The sequence below is a fragment of the Lipophrys pholis genome, assembly GCF_963383615.2.
Source record: "Lipophrys pholis genome assembly, chromosome: 2".
In the NCBI taxonomy this organism is placed as follows: Eukaryota; Metazoa; Chordata; class Actinopteri; order Blenniiformes; family Blenniidae; genus Lipophrys; species Lipophrys pholis.
The window spans coordinates 11450434-11463135 of NC_137636.1; the positions used below are offsets into that span (position 1 = coordinate 11450434).

Consider the following 12702-nt stretch of genomic DNA (forward strand, 5'->3'; position numbering starts at 1 on the left):
AGTAGCTTAGTTACAATAACCTGCAGAGAATACATTTTCCAATCTCAGGACATTGGACAAGCCTATAAATGGCTGGTTTATGCTGATGCATTAATTGCTAATGCGTTAAATATCTGGCATTTATTGCATTCACTTTGCTGTAATTTGACCTTTGACATAAATGAATAAAGTCATTATTATCATATTAAATACAGAAACAAACCTGGCAGAGCCTTGTGGCAAACACTGTGATAGTTGAAGCACTGTACAAAACTCTGGATGACAAGGACATAAATATAATAAGAAAACAGAACCATTCACAATTATGGTTCCACATTCGCTGGGATATTACATGTTGAGATTTCTGGAAGAAATTACCAGATTAAGTACAGAACAACAAAACCACTTTGGATCTGAGAGAAGATCTCAAAGGAACATAATAACAGTAAATTTATTGAGTATGAAAAATATATATATAAAACTAGCTGATTCATTACAATCAGAACCATTTGCCGCTTGTGGTGACCAGTATTTGTTGGTTAACCTAATAAACCAATGACCGATAAGCTTCTTGTGATTATGTCCTCACCATGTTGGTTAAAGACTCTGGTCTTTGCTTTATAGCATGTACATGTACAAGCGAACATACACACACACACACACACACACACACACACACACACACACACACACACACACACACACACACACAGTAAAATAAAATAAAATAAAATAAAATAAAATATTAATGGATTAATATGTTTATATACATTCACTAAAGGATGTGAGTACTTATAAGATGTCCATCCTTTAAATGCAGGTTCAATATTTGCAGTAAGAGTAGTAATGTAGTGGGTAACAAGACCTTTATGTTTATGTTGCCCTTTATATGTTTGCATGTTCTCAATGTCCCTGCATGTGTTTTCGTTGGGTACTTGGGCTACCTTCATCCACAATCCAAAGAGATATTAGTCATCTTAAAATTGTGTGCAGGTGTCAGTCTTTCTATGTTGGTCCTGTGATAGGCATAGATGGAGGCATGAATGGATTGATGTGTAACTGTTGTTAAAAACTGCTGAAATCATGAATAAAATTACATGAGCTATCTAATGGAAAAGAAATGCTTGATTAAAAATATGAGGTCTGTTTGTGTTAACACTGTGTTACACGTGATTCTGCTGTCGGGTACATATGATTCCCATGGATGTCCTTTTCAGGACTATCTTGAATTTAAATTGTATTCAAATTCAAAGCAACCAACCGTACGAGAAAAGGACCAGGCACGATTTGTGGGCCATCCATATGCAATTCCTTCGAGTCTTCATTAAAGACCCAACAATATGCCAGTCACAGAGTATTGCTCCTCAAGAACTGCTCATTATTCGGGGGCTAATTCACTGATGATAAAAAGAAGGATATTTCTTTGACTGACAGCCACGCAGTGAAAACAGAATTGTTTTCTTGGCTTTGCCCTGGTCTGAATATGTCCATTCTGGTTACCCTTTGTTTTCTTAGATATGCGCACCTTCTTGTGCTCCAGTTCAGTGAACAGCTTAAATGATTGAAGGACTCATGCATTTAGTTGTCAGTTGCAGAGGGAGAGAGAGATGTTTGGGGCAGAACTTGAGGTTTGGGTATGGTAACTGACAGCAGCGAGGTGCTTTCAGCAGTGCGAGGACATAGCAGGAAGTAACCAGAATACACACGTAATAAAATCAAAGCTGAGTTAAACATAAAAGAATGAAACAGTATAAAACAAAGCAGTAATTATGGGAAAAATATGGAAATGTTAATTTAACAGGGGACCTTGGCTACAGGAATTCTTAAGGCACTTTTTTACGCTCTAAACTTGAACACCAATCGAATATATTATCAAACACTAAAATCAATTTCGTCAACCCATTTGCCACATTTCTGACTCTCGTGCTCTGTTGCTATGTGCCACGCACACAAACGTGACAGCAAATTAAATATAGAAACTCATTTTTGAGCAAGAGATGCAAAAAGTAGGCTGAGTTTTAAAGTTAATAGTCAAACAGATAAAGTCAGACATTTAGGTTCTGCTGCTTTCTTTATGCCATCATCCCAAGATCTAAAGGGCTTTGAAAGGCCTCAAGGGCACACCTTGTAAAAATGTTTCAGTACACACAAGAGGTGCAGCACTCGACTGAGCAGCACTCATTTACCACCATCCTTCCTTGCATGTCATAAAAAACAGATTGGCTTTCAGCATCATCACTTCCCTCAACAAAAAACCTCTAAACAAACAAATAAATTAAATAAAAACACAAATGTGTCCCACATCTGTATGATAGTCAACTACTTTGTGAGAGCATGAGCTATTGTTTATATCTAGATTTGTTGGGACTCTCTTCTTCAGTTGCTTCTGAAATGGGTGTAAGTGCATTGTCCTCTACTTACAGTATGTCAGGATGAGAAATGGGTTATTCAGCATGTAGTGTCCAGGGGTGACATAACAAGCACTAAACATTCATGTCTGAGATATATCATTTACAAATTGAATTTTTTTTTTTTTTTTTACAGACTGCACCTTTAGCAAAAACTCCTGTCAATACTTTGACCTTGGTGATTGATCTATAAGGACTTCGATGTTAGTTAAAATGAATACTGCAGATATGTGAAATAACAACTGACTTATCAAGGACTGGCACATCCAGCAAATAGGTGCACTATTAATTTCCAAATGGTATTTGGAGTTTATGTAAATAAAGCTTCTCGACTGATTTAACAGCCCAAATTGCATTACAATGTTACTCACGTTCACCCATTTATGCACACATTCACACACCAGTGGAGGCGGCTGCCATGCAAGGCACTCAGTCCATCTACTGAGAGCAGTTTGGGGTTTTGATATTTGATATTTTGACATATGGACTGATGGGAGATTGAACTTGCAACCTTCTGACAACCTGCTCTACCACCTGAGCTGGAGCCATCGCCCTCAGTACATTACAGAAAATTGGTCTTCCACATCGCTAAATCCAAACAAATGATTTGGGATTATGTGTTTGGTTTGATATGGTATTTTGACATGGTATTTGTCATACCGTGTTATTTATCAGTCTGAAAAACAAAACAAAAGAGTAATCCTACTGATGAGGGCATGAAAAGGTCAGACAATTTAGTAAATAGTAATTCTAAATGCCGAAATAAATTTTTACTGTTTCTAAATCAAAATGTTTGAAATGGCTCAGTAGTGCTCTTGGATAGCAATTACCCTCATGATGATCATTATTATTGTATTGCAATTACATTTAAATAATTTAAAATCTGTCATATGAGAAAGTAATTCGGCAGAGAAGCTGAGAAGAACATATTTGAAAACCAAGAGAAATATGACACATAGATTATTAGAAAATAGTAAAAGGATTTTTTTTTTTTTTTTTTTTTTTTTACATGATTAGATAATTAGGATTAGATCGAGATTTAACTTTGTTTTTGTTTGTTTCCTCAGGGTAGCTTCCGAGTCGCGTAAATGGCTTCTTGAGCAGCCCTGCCATCCACACATCACAAGAAATAATACCAGTGTAGCGTGGGCCATGACTGCTCTGCTTCCCAACGTCAGCCTCCCCGGGACCATCGCAGCTCTGCTGGTGACCAGCGACTGTCCCCTGAACCTTACTGCAGCAGCTCAGGCGGGCCTCGGGTTGGGTCACGCTCCACTCTGTACACTGTGCTGCTGTGGGTTCCTCAACCGCACCTTGGCTGTGGTGTTCATGGTCAGCCTGGCTTTCGCTATCGTGGTGGGAAATGTGATCACACTTACTGTATTTGTGCAAACGCGACAGTCTCGAACGCCACAGGGATACTTAAAAGGTAATTGCTGTGACTTGTTTTACCGCTCCCCATTCACTGGTAATCATTTTATCTGTTCTGATGATTTAAGTGAAATTTGATGTTTGTGTACTAATCAAAATTTAGGAACAAATACATATAATTCATAGTAAAACTAAACATCATACCTCTTTAAAGTATAACAAATGTGCATGATTCAAAGTTTCTCCTTCGTGGGTTAGGGTTAGGGCATTAAATAGTAAGCATTTGTACTGTATTTAATTCCATTGGGTCCAATTTGACAGGTACCAGACGTGATTAGGAATTTCAAAGTTACATCAGTGAGTGAATGATGCTGTGAAAACATGAGAATATCAGTGCAATAAATGGTAATACTATATTCGACCATATAGATTGTAATCCTAAAATGACTGCAAATAAGTAATAAATAATATAGCTACGTAAGTCATAATTTAGATGTTGCTAATATTATTATTATTGTTGTTGTTGTTGTTGTTGCTCCTAACAAGTATTGCATTACCTTAGCTGTTATAGTCCTCTCAAGTAAAAAGTCCTCTCAATAGGTGTATTTTTTACCAGCTTTGTAAAGAAAAGAAAGTTTAAAAATGAATTTGTGCTTAATATTCTTGAAAACAAAACTGGTTTTCCCTCTGCCTCACTCTACTTTTGCCTTTCTTTCTCTGACAGTTTCTTTGGCCATTGCAGACATGATGGTCGGCGTCCTCGTGGTTCCTTTCTCTGTCTACACTGAAATCTCGTTGATGGTCACCAGCGCTCTTCCCACATGGTACCAGGGCAGCTCCACTGCCCCGGCCATCTCCTCCTCCCTCGGTGGGCTGGTGAGCCCTTGGCAGCCGTGCATGCTCATCGGTCCCGTGTTTGCTGGGTGCACGTTTGTTTCCATCAGCACCATCTTCCTGATGACCTTGGAGCGAAGTGTGGCCATCCTGCGTCCGCTGCACAAGGACGCTCTGGTGACACGAAGGCGAACTCTCTTCCTCATCCTGCTCTCCTGGACTGCCAGTTTCCTGTTGGCCCTGGCACCACTCATCTTCAGCGGCAACTTCACCTTGGAGTACAATGAGTGCAGTCGCATGTGTAACTACACTCCACTCCTGTTTGGAAGCCAGCTTCCTCCTGATGCCCATATTCTTCTGTTATTCCCAGCATTCGACTTCACACTGCTCGGTGGAACCTTAGCAGTTAATATTGTGTCCTTCACAAGCATCCGGCGATATTCCCGAAAACGTAAACTGCTGTCAGAGGGCAGTCTGAGTGACGGAGGGGGGGCATCAGGAGGGGGAGGATGCACTCACAGGCCTTCTTTTTCAGATATAAAAGCTGCCAAGACTATTGGCATATTAACATTCGCCTTTACTGCCTCCTTCTCTCCCATCGCAGTGTTTGTGCTGGGAAACGTGGTGGGATACACCTGGTGTAATTTTTCCTTTTTTGCCTTTTGGATTCTGACAGGGAATAGTTGCTGTAATGTTATTATCTACAGTGTCCGGGACCACCGCTTCAGAAAGGGCGTGACATTGCTCTTTCAGCGAGAACAGTCGCACCCAAACGGTGAGAAAACCTGAAGGATACAATAAGTCACGGGAGCGACAAATATGTACTTTGTGGTTACAGTCCTAACTCTGACTGTGGATGGTTTATCTGTTTGAGTGACTTGCTCAGTCACTTTCTCAATGGTGAAGTTTGCTCCCCTGCTCATGGTTGCACAGTAAATATGAAGTCAGCTTACCCTCAAAAAACAACTGGAAAGACAAACATGGCACATTTGGTTCTGTCCAAATCAAAGTTAATATTTTCCAATTGTCTATTTGTACAAGAAGCAACTTAAAATAACAGCAACCGTACGTGGTTTGGTGCAGTTCATAGGTCAGCAGTGAGCAACTGATTATACTTCAAAATAATCTGAGAAATGTGACATCTGGGAGATTGTTCAGGTGTTGGTGGGTAATTTTTATATAAGACCTGGTTAGCTATCTTTACTGGTTTAAAGTTTTTATGATAAGCTGAACGTGCCCTGGTTCATATGTCATATTTGCATGTTTGTATCTCTACAAAGGTAGCTTTCACCTCTGACTTTGATTGGGTGATACTAGATCCTTGATGATTCCTCTGCATTTGAAGCTGCTTGAGGGTGTTGACTTGCTATGTCTGATATTTTTCTCAGTTTTGTTCTGTTTGGGCTTTTTTTTTTTGCATCATTGCTTGTTTGGCTACACGGCAAAACTTAATGTTTCAAGCATTCTCACTCACTGGACTTCCATTTTGTTGAGGTTACAGAATACATATTTAACTTTAATATGCTCTGTTCAGCACTCAGTCAGTGTGACAGGAAAAGCGTATGCATACCACATTATTCCTCTAAAAGTAAAAATAATAATCACCAAAATCCAACAAATTTTACAGCGTTACCGAATGGAACAGATATAATAACAGAATATGCTTTTTGTTGGTAACTCACCTGTGCTCTTTCCCGTCAGTTCAGCAAATTACCATTTTGAGAGCTTCAATACAGGTATGAGGAAATGTACTTTCGTGAAAGTGGCGCCAGTCTCTCCACTGAATTGGTGCCAAACCTTTCAACCTTCAATATCTTTTTTTATTTTGGTCAAGTGTAATTCCCATGTGAGGTGAAGAAAAACTGGTTGAAACACAGAAACACAAAAGAGCTGCGATTCCTCATGACAGAGCATACAGTTCAAAATGTTGGCTACCTTCAGGTTTGTCATCTCAAAACAAATCCATATCTATGCATTGCACAGCGAACAGCTTACAGGTTTGAACCAAGCACACATACTGTAGATTCTGAGGAAAAAGACCATAATCTGAGTAAACTGGAGGTCCTTGTAGCTTCTTTACTACCACTCACCTTGTCTCCTTGTCTCACCTTTCTCTCTCCTCACCCTTTAACTCATTTCAGAAACCTGCCATTCCTCCATGAGCTGGGTTGATAAGAACTGCTGTCAAGCCTTAGTTTTATTTTATTACTGTCAATCATCCATCCATCCATTTTCTCCAACTTATCCGTTTCCGGGTCACGGGGGTGGCAGTCTGAGCACTGTCCCCCAGATCACATAGCACCGATTAAGAACTTTTCCTGCGGGTGGTGAGCCCACGGGAAGGGCTGTCAATCATATTTTGGTCATTTTTTTAACTTTATGTGGGGCTTCTCCTTGTGCTCAGAAATCACACGACTGCCTCGTCTTTGGAATACATTCGATTAAAATGTTGCTTGAGGAAACAGTTCATATCACAGATTCAATTCTCTTCTGGTGTTGCACTTACTTCTGAGCGTCTCATGTCCACATATTGTGAAATATATCTGCCTCAAGTTTCAGAAAAGCACTTTATCAGTCATCACAGAAGCCATCTACAATGTGCCATGTGCCAGAAAATATTTTACATTTATTTTTTTGCCTTTTAAAGTATTGTTTATTTTAATAGCAACTGAAAGTAGAACGATGTGTATATTTATTATATATTGTAAGCACTGACTAAATGAATGGGATTCCAACCACAGAGATGCACTATGAAAAACATTATGATTACATCGGACCGTCATGCTGTGTCGGACTATTTGTTCTGGGTATAATGTTTTTGTAACATGATTTGTGTCAGCTTGTTCGTCTTGTGTATTGTTTGGATCATGTATAATACAACCTGACGATTTATTATTCTCTATGAACCACGTTGGGAGCAAGGGGCGCTTTCTGAAGCAGTGAGTGGCAGGCCTGAAATGATATGCAAATCAAGATGAAGACATAAACACAATAAAATGTTATGTTACACTGATTTGTATTGGAATTCAGAAAAATATGGAATTTTGCATTTGACAATACAATTTAAAAACAAAAGACTTTTATTCTGTTTGCCATGAAGTGCCAAATATAAGAATTCCTTGACATTTTTGAAAAATACATCTATTTACTCTGTTGCTGAGAACTGGAATGATGACTGTCATATCTGTTAGATATAAAGCTGCAACCTGGAGACTTACTTTAGCTTATAGTAAAACCTGGATCTCGGTGTAAACAGTCTATCTAAAGGTGAAAATAAAGGGGGTGGGGGGTCAATAATCAATCTGATCCATATAAAAATGTCACTTCCATTCAGTATTTGTGGGTTTATCTATTTATCTGTGTCAAATGCCTATCAACAGTTGAAGAGTTGGAAAGTTTTTACATCAAATTTCATGTTACTCCTCCTGTAAAATGACTCAAGGGAGTTTTCTTTACGTTTCCACAATGGAGATGTTTTCTTTAAATGTCTGCGCCCTATCTCTATCAATGTGGAGCATAAGGGGCGTCACAGGTGTTTCCTAACAGTAGAGGTGTGTACCACACAGGGGGCCTGATTTACGCAAATCCTTAATGAAGTGTTCAACACTGAATGTTCACGCAAATAGTGCTTTAGTTTTGTGGGCAAATGAAATAATATGATAAGTGTCACATGCAAACAGGAGATTTCAAATGACTGTTTTTTGTGCTTTAAACCCTGCTGACATGACACAAAAAAAACTTGTGTCTGATCATCTGCCTGATTGCCAGACACAAAGCTAAAGCTATGAGAGAAAGAAAATACGAGCATCGGAAGAAATTCTGAAAAGTCCTACGAATGGATTGAAAACAGAAAATATAATAAAGTCCACAAATGAAAGTCATGGGGAGTCGGTTGTGGAAAATCGTCTCGCTACAAAAAGATCAGCTAAATGCTGAGCAAATTTGTAACTACCTTCAAACACATTAAATATTGACACAGTCACAACCAACACAAATGTTTTCAGACATAAATCACGTTGTACATGCAATTCATTACATTTTCCTAGTTTGAACGACCAATATTTTATGTTTATGAGGTAATCTCCTGCTAAACCGATAACACTGTCCCTCAGTGCGACTCGTTAGACCAGCTTTTAGTGTTTTTTAAAAGAAAATAGGCAAATATCAAGAATCCCATATCAATCTGACATTAAGGACCCTTTAAGAGGGCTCTGCCAATGTTTTCATCTTTTAACAGAGAATCTTTAAGCTGTAGTGATAAGCTAACCTAACGCTTCATGTGTGAAGTTCACTATTTATCACTCAACACTAAAGTGCATATGAATTTTCTCATTTGTGTTGCAATGATGGAGTTAAAAAAAAAACAAAAAACGAATTGGCTTGCATGTTTATGCAAACACTTCTTTTATTTATAAAAATGGTGCTGTGATGTCGTAAATGCTGACGAACCAACAAACATCAGGGAATGACATGGTCAGTGCAGGGAGGAGGTAAAATAATATGTTAGCATGTCAAGTGTAAATGTCGCAGAATAAATGGATGACCACAGTATCATACATGTGTGAACTTCCAGGTATTTTGCATTGTTCAGCAAAAATGTTCATTGTTTTCTGAGTTTCAAAACCAATCATGATCATGGCAAACACCAAGAGCGTCATAGTTGTTGCTGGTTCGATGTAAAGCCCCTTTCACACAGAAACTCTGCTAAGAAACCGAGCAAAGACAACCTGCTGTGTGACAGAAGCCCAACATAGATAGCGTCACAACAGAAGTGGAATACATGAATCCACCATTTCACCTCCACGCCATTTACACATCTGGCAGGGGGTATTTAAGGCACAGCAGCCCAACACCGGCTGGCTGTGTGAAAGGGGCTCAAGAAAGCGAGTGATAATTATTGTGCTGACATTGAATCACTGTACAGAGTTGTATCAGTAGTGCATAATTCATCAGTGGTGATTGCATCAGATCTGGTAATAATAAATGTGTATGGGAACATTTCACTTGTGGCTTTGATGGGGTTCAGTGTGGCGGTAATGCACTCAGCTCACTGCTGTAATATTCACTGCCTCAGCAGTTACACAAGCTGCTGGAAAACCACTTTAGCTGTTTGACCATGTTCACTCCAGTGCTTCATTGGCCCGATTCCACCGAGATCAAAGGTGTCATTTTATGTAATGTGGAGGACAGGAAGCGACAGTGATACATGAACATCTAGTGTCAGGGCATGTTTGAAACTGTGCAGGTAAGAAAACCAAATGAATTCCAACAGAACAATGAAGCGAAGATCTTGAAACTGTAAATTGCAATATAAATGATGAAAACTGTCCCTGCGGCTTGAGAAGTCTCGTGACATGGTTAACAGGAAATAGCTCATGGTAGCAGTGATGTGAAGAACAAAAAAAAAACACCACGTCAATCCTGCCTTAAAATGAATGAGACCTGAGATTGGCAAGAAAGCAGGACATATGGATAGAGAGCGAGAGCAAGAAAGAGATTAAATTTTGAATGCTGACATGGAGTTAAAATGATCATTCATCATATATTTCACTCAGAAATTAGATGGCCTCTATAACCTTGTTCATACACGTTCATAAAATAAAGAAATCTGTTAACGTGTAGTGACACTTTTCCAAAACACACACCTTACACAACTACACAACTTTAACAAAACTCCTACCCAGACACCTTATATACATTGAAGCATTTCTTTGGAAATCTGATCAGAGGAATTTTAGTGTGTGTAAATAAGCCAGGAAGGTAAATACCGGTTCAATTCCTTATTATCAAGCAATACACAGACAGAAAACACTGATTTGCAAGTAAAAAAAAAAAAAAAAAAAAGCATGAGTGACAGGGATTTGTTAGTCATAATCATTTAAATGTTTTGTTCCAGAGAAGCATTGCATGAGTTTCAGAGCTCACACTTTGTGTTGAGCTTTTACTGAGGTCAGTTGCTCTGAAGAGCAGTAAAACAAGCTACAAACTGCTAAAAATATAGACATGACACAAGTAAATCCACATCTAGAAACCAAAAATGTATTTTCCTCTGTCACTTTTCTGATTTTCAGGGCAGTGGCAGGGCAGCCTTGTTTTGTCTGTTACAGTCAGTATGTCTTTAGTTACACCGCGACACAGCCACACGGATGCACACACAAAAAAGCCGGGAGCAAGAGACTTTGCAGATGGTAGGTCAGAGCACTTTGAGCCGCAGCAAGGTTATATGTATTGTTTGTCCTGTTTCTTTTTCATCCTCTCTCGTTTCATTGTTCTAATGAATTTTTAATTGTCTCTCTAAGCTCTTAAGGCAAGGGATGTGTGTCAGAACCAATAAAGCGCACAGACCACCTGTGGCTGCTGTCTGTTTTTGGCTCCGCAGAGGAAAGGGCAAAGGCAGAGATGGCTGAGAGGGGTGACAGGGAGGGGTGAGTTAGGGACCGACGCTGTGTTTTCAATGCAGCAGCAAGCCACAGCCAATCCAGGTTCACTGCAGTCAAACTAACCTGTAATATGATACTGGACCGCTCAGAATACCTGCATGTCCATCCTGTCAGGCATCATGCTCGTCCCTCTCTGTGAGAAACAGAGCTTTTCAAGATACCTGTAGAAGGTGTAGGAGCAGTTTTATAAAGAGATACAGATTTTTTTTTTTTTTTATTTTTTTTAAACACGCCAAACTGCAAAATTCATATTTACATTGGCATGGCAAAAGTACTAAACAGCAGCTTATTATTAAGGTCAATGGTTGTCACAAGTTTGACACCAATAAGGACATTTCTTACATCAATTGTGTGAAATTAGTTATACAACGAAGAAGTCTGAATTTAATACCAGTCTGGTATTCAGATTTGATTACATGTGTAAAATATGAAATTCCTGTATCTACTCTCATCCTAACTCACAAACAATCCTCTCCAATATGGACTGATCCTGTATTGTTTTATATGGCCACAAGAGGTTGTTGTAAATGGAAATAGGTGCAGATGAGCCACGCAATCTCATATTAATGTGACTGAAAAACCATAAAAGGTTAGTTCATCAGGCAAATAGTATTTGAAAATAACTATTAATAAACAAATAACATTTAAGACTAAATAGATAGTGCTACCTTATGGAAAATAAATGTTTTGATTTCATGGTTATGACAAATTTGTTGAGAATATGGACCAAACTATCTCTCCGAAATCTAGAATCGTTAAACTTATGGACTTATGTGAAGTGAATTCTGAAAATGTCAACGTTAAAATTGTTGATTATAACCTTGATAATCCAGATGTGGCAGTAATATAATGTTGTTTTATCAAGTCATTATTAAAAAAAAAGTTTAACACCCTCTGTGTCCCGAGCCTGATCTCTACATAGTGATCAGACATACAAGTCGAAAGCTCTGTGCATTTGTTGCTTTAATCTCTGTAGTAAAGTTCAGTCATTCTCTAAATCTTGAGAAATAATAAGTCCAGTGACGTGTTTTGAATGTCTGCAGCCCCCTTAATGTAATTTACTTTTCAATCCTCTGCAAAATTGAATGCTTAGTTGCTGGAATTCCCATTTTAGCATGCATTAATATTACATGTGTTTTTAATAATACTGCTGCAGTGCTGTGCAGGGAATAGAAGGAGAGCTGTAAAAAGGTGAGGGCTGGTGTGATCACATTTTGTAAGCGTAGGATCTCCATTGAGAGTCCAGAAACAATGACTCCCATCACCATGCATCCATGCTGCTTGGTCCCACACCTTGTGAATTTATCAGCTAGATTCTTTACCCATAATCACAGCGTGGCGCCTGTGAATCCACCTGCCCGGCAAGTGGAGCCTTAGCCGAGTTCAGGGGCAGTCGGTGTGGTGTCGGGTGTACCTGAAGTCTCTGCTGAGGATACCGGCTATAAATATACACATCTGCACAGTTCATCCAAAGTCTCCTCAATAAACTCACTATTGCACTTAACTTGAGTGTTCCTGTCACTGCGGACTGTCCTCATGCAGAGAGGTTGCTCTGTAATATTCATCACGCGGGTTTCACTGTTTGAGTAAAGGTGGCATATATTACAACAGCTATTGCTCTGGAAATGATCAGAGAGAGGCCGTCCTTAAAAGTCTTTTACGTTTGAAAC

General features: G+C 39.0%; 1 protein-coding gene across 1 annotated transcript; it reads left to right on the forward strand.

The window, feature by feature from the left end:
- Nucleotides 1–3539: 3539 nt before the first annotated feature.
- Nucleotides 3540–5381, forward strand: LOC308106768 (trace amine-associated receptor 13c; the record flags this gene model as incomplete). The annotated part of the gene is made up of 2 exons (XM_080458682.1): nt 3540–3816; nt 4483–5381. The coding sequence occupies 2 exons, from the start codon at nt 3540–3542 to the stop codon at nt 5379–5381; spliced, it is 1176 nt and encodes a 391-aa protein (XP_080314808.1).
- Nucleotides 5382–12702: the final 7321 nt, after the last annotated feature.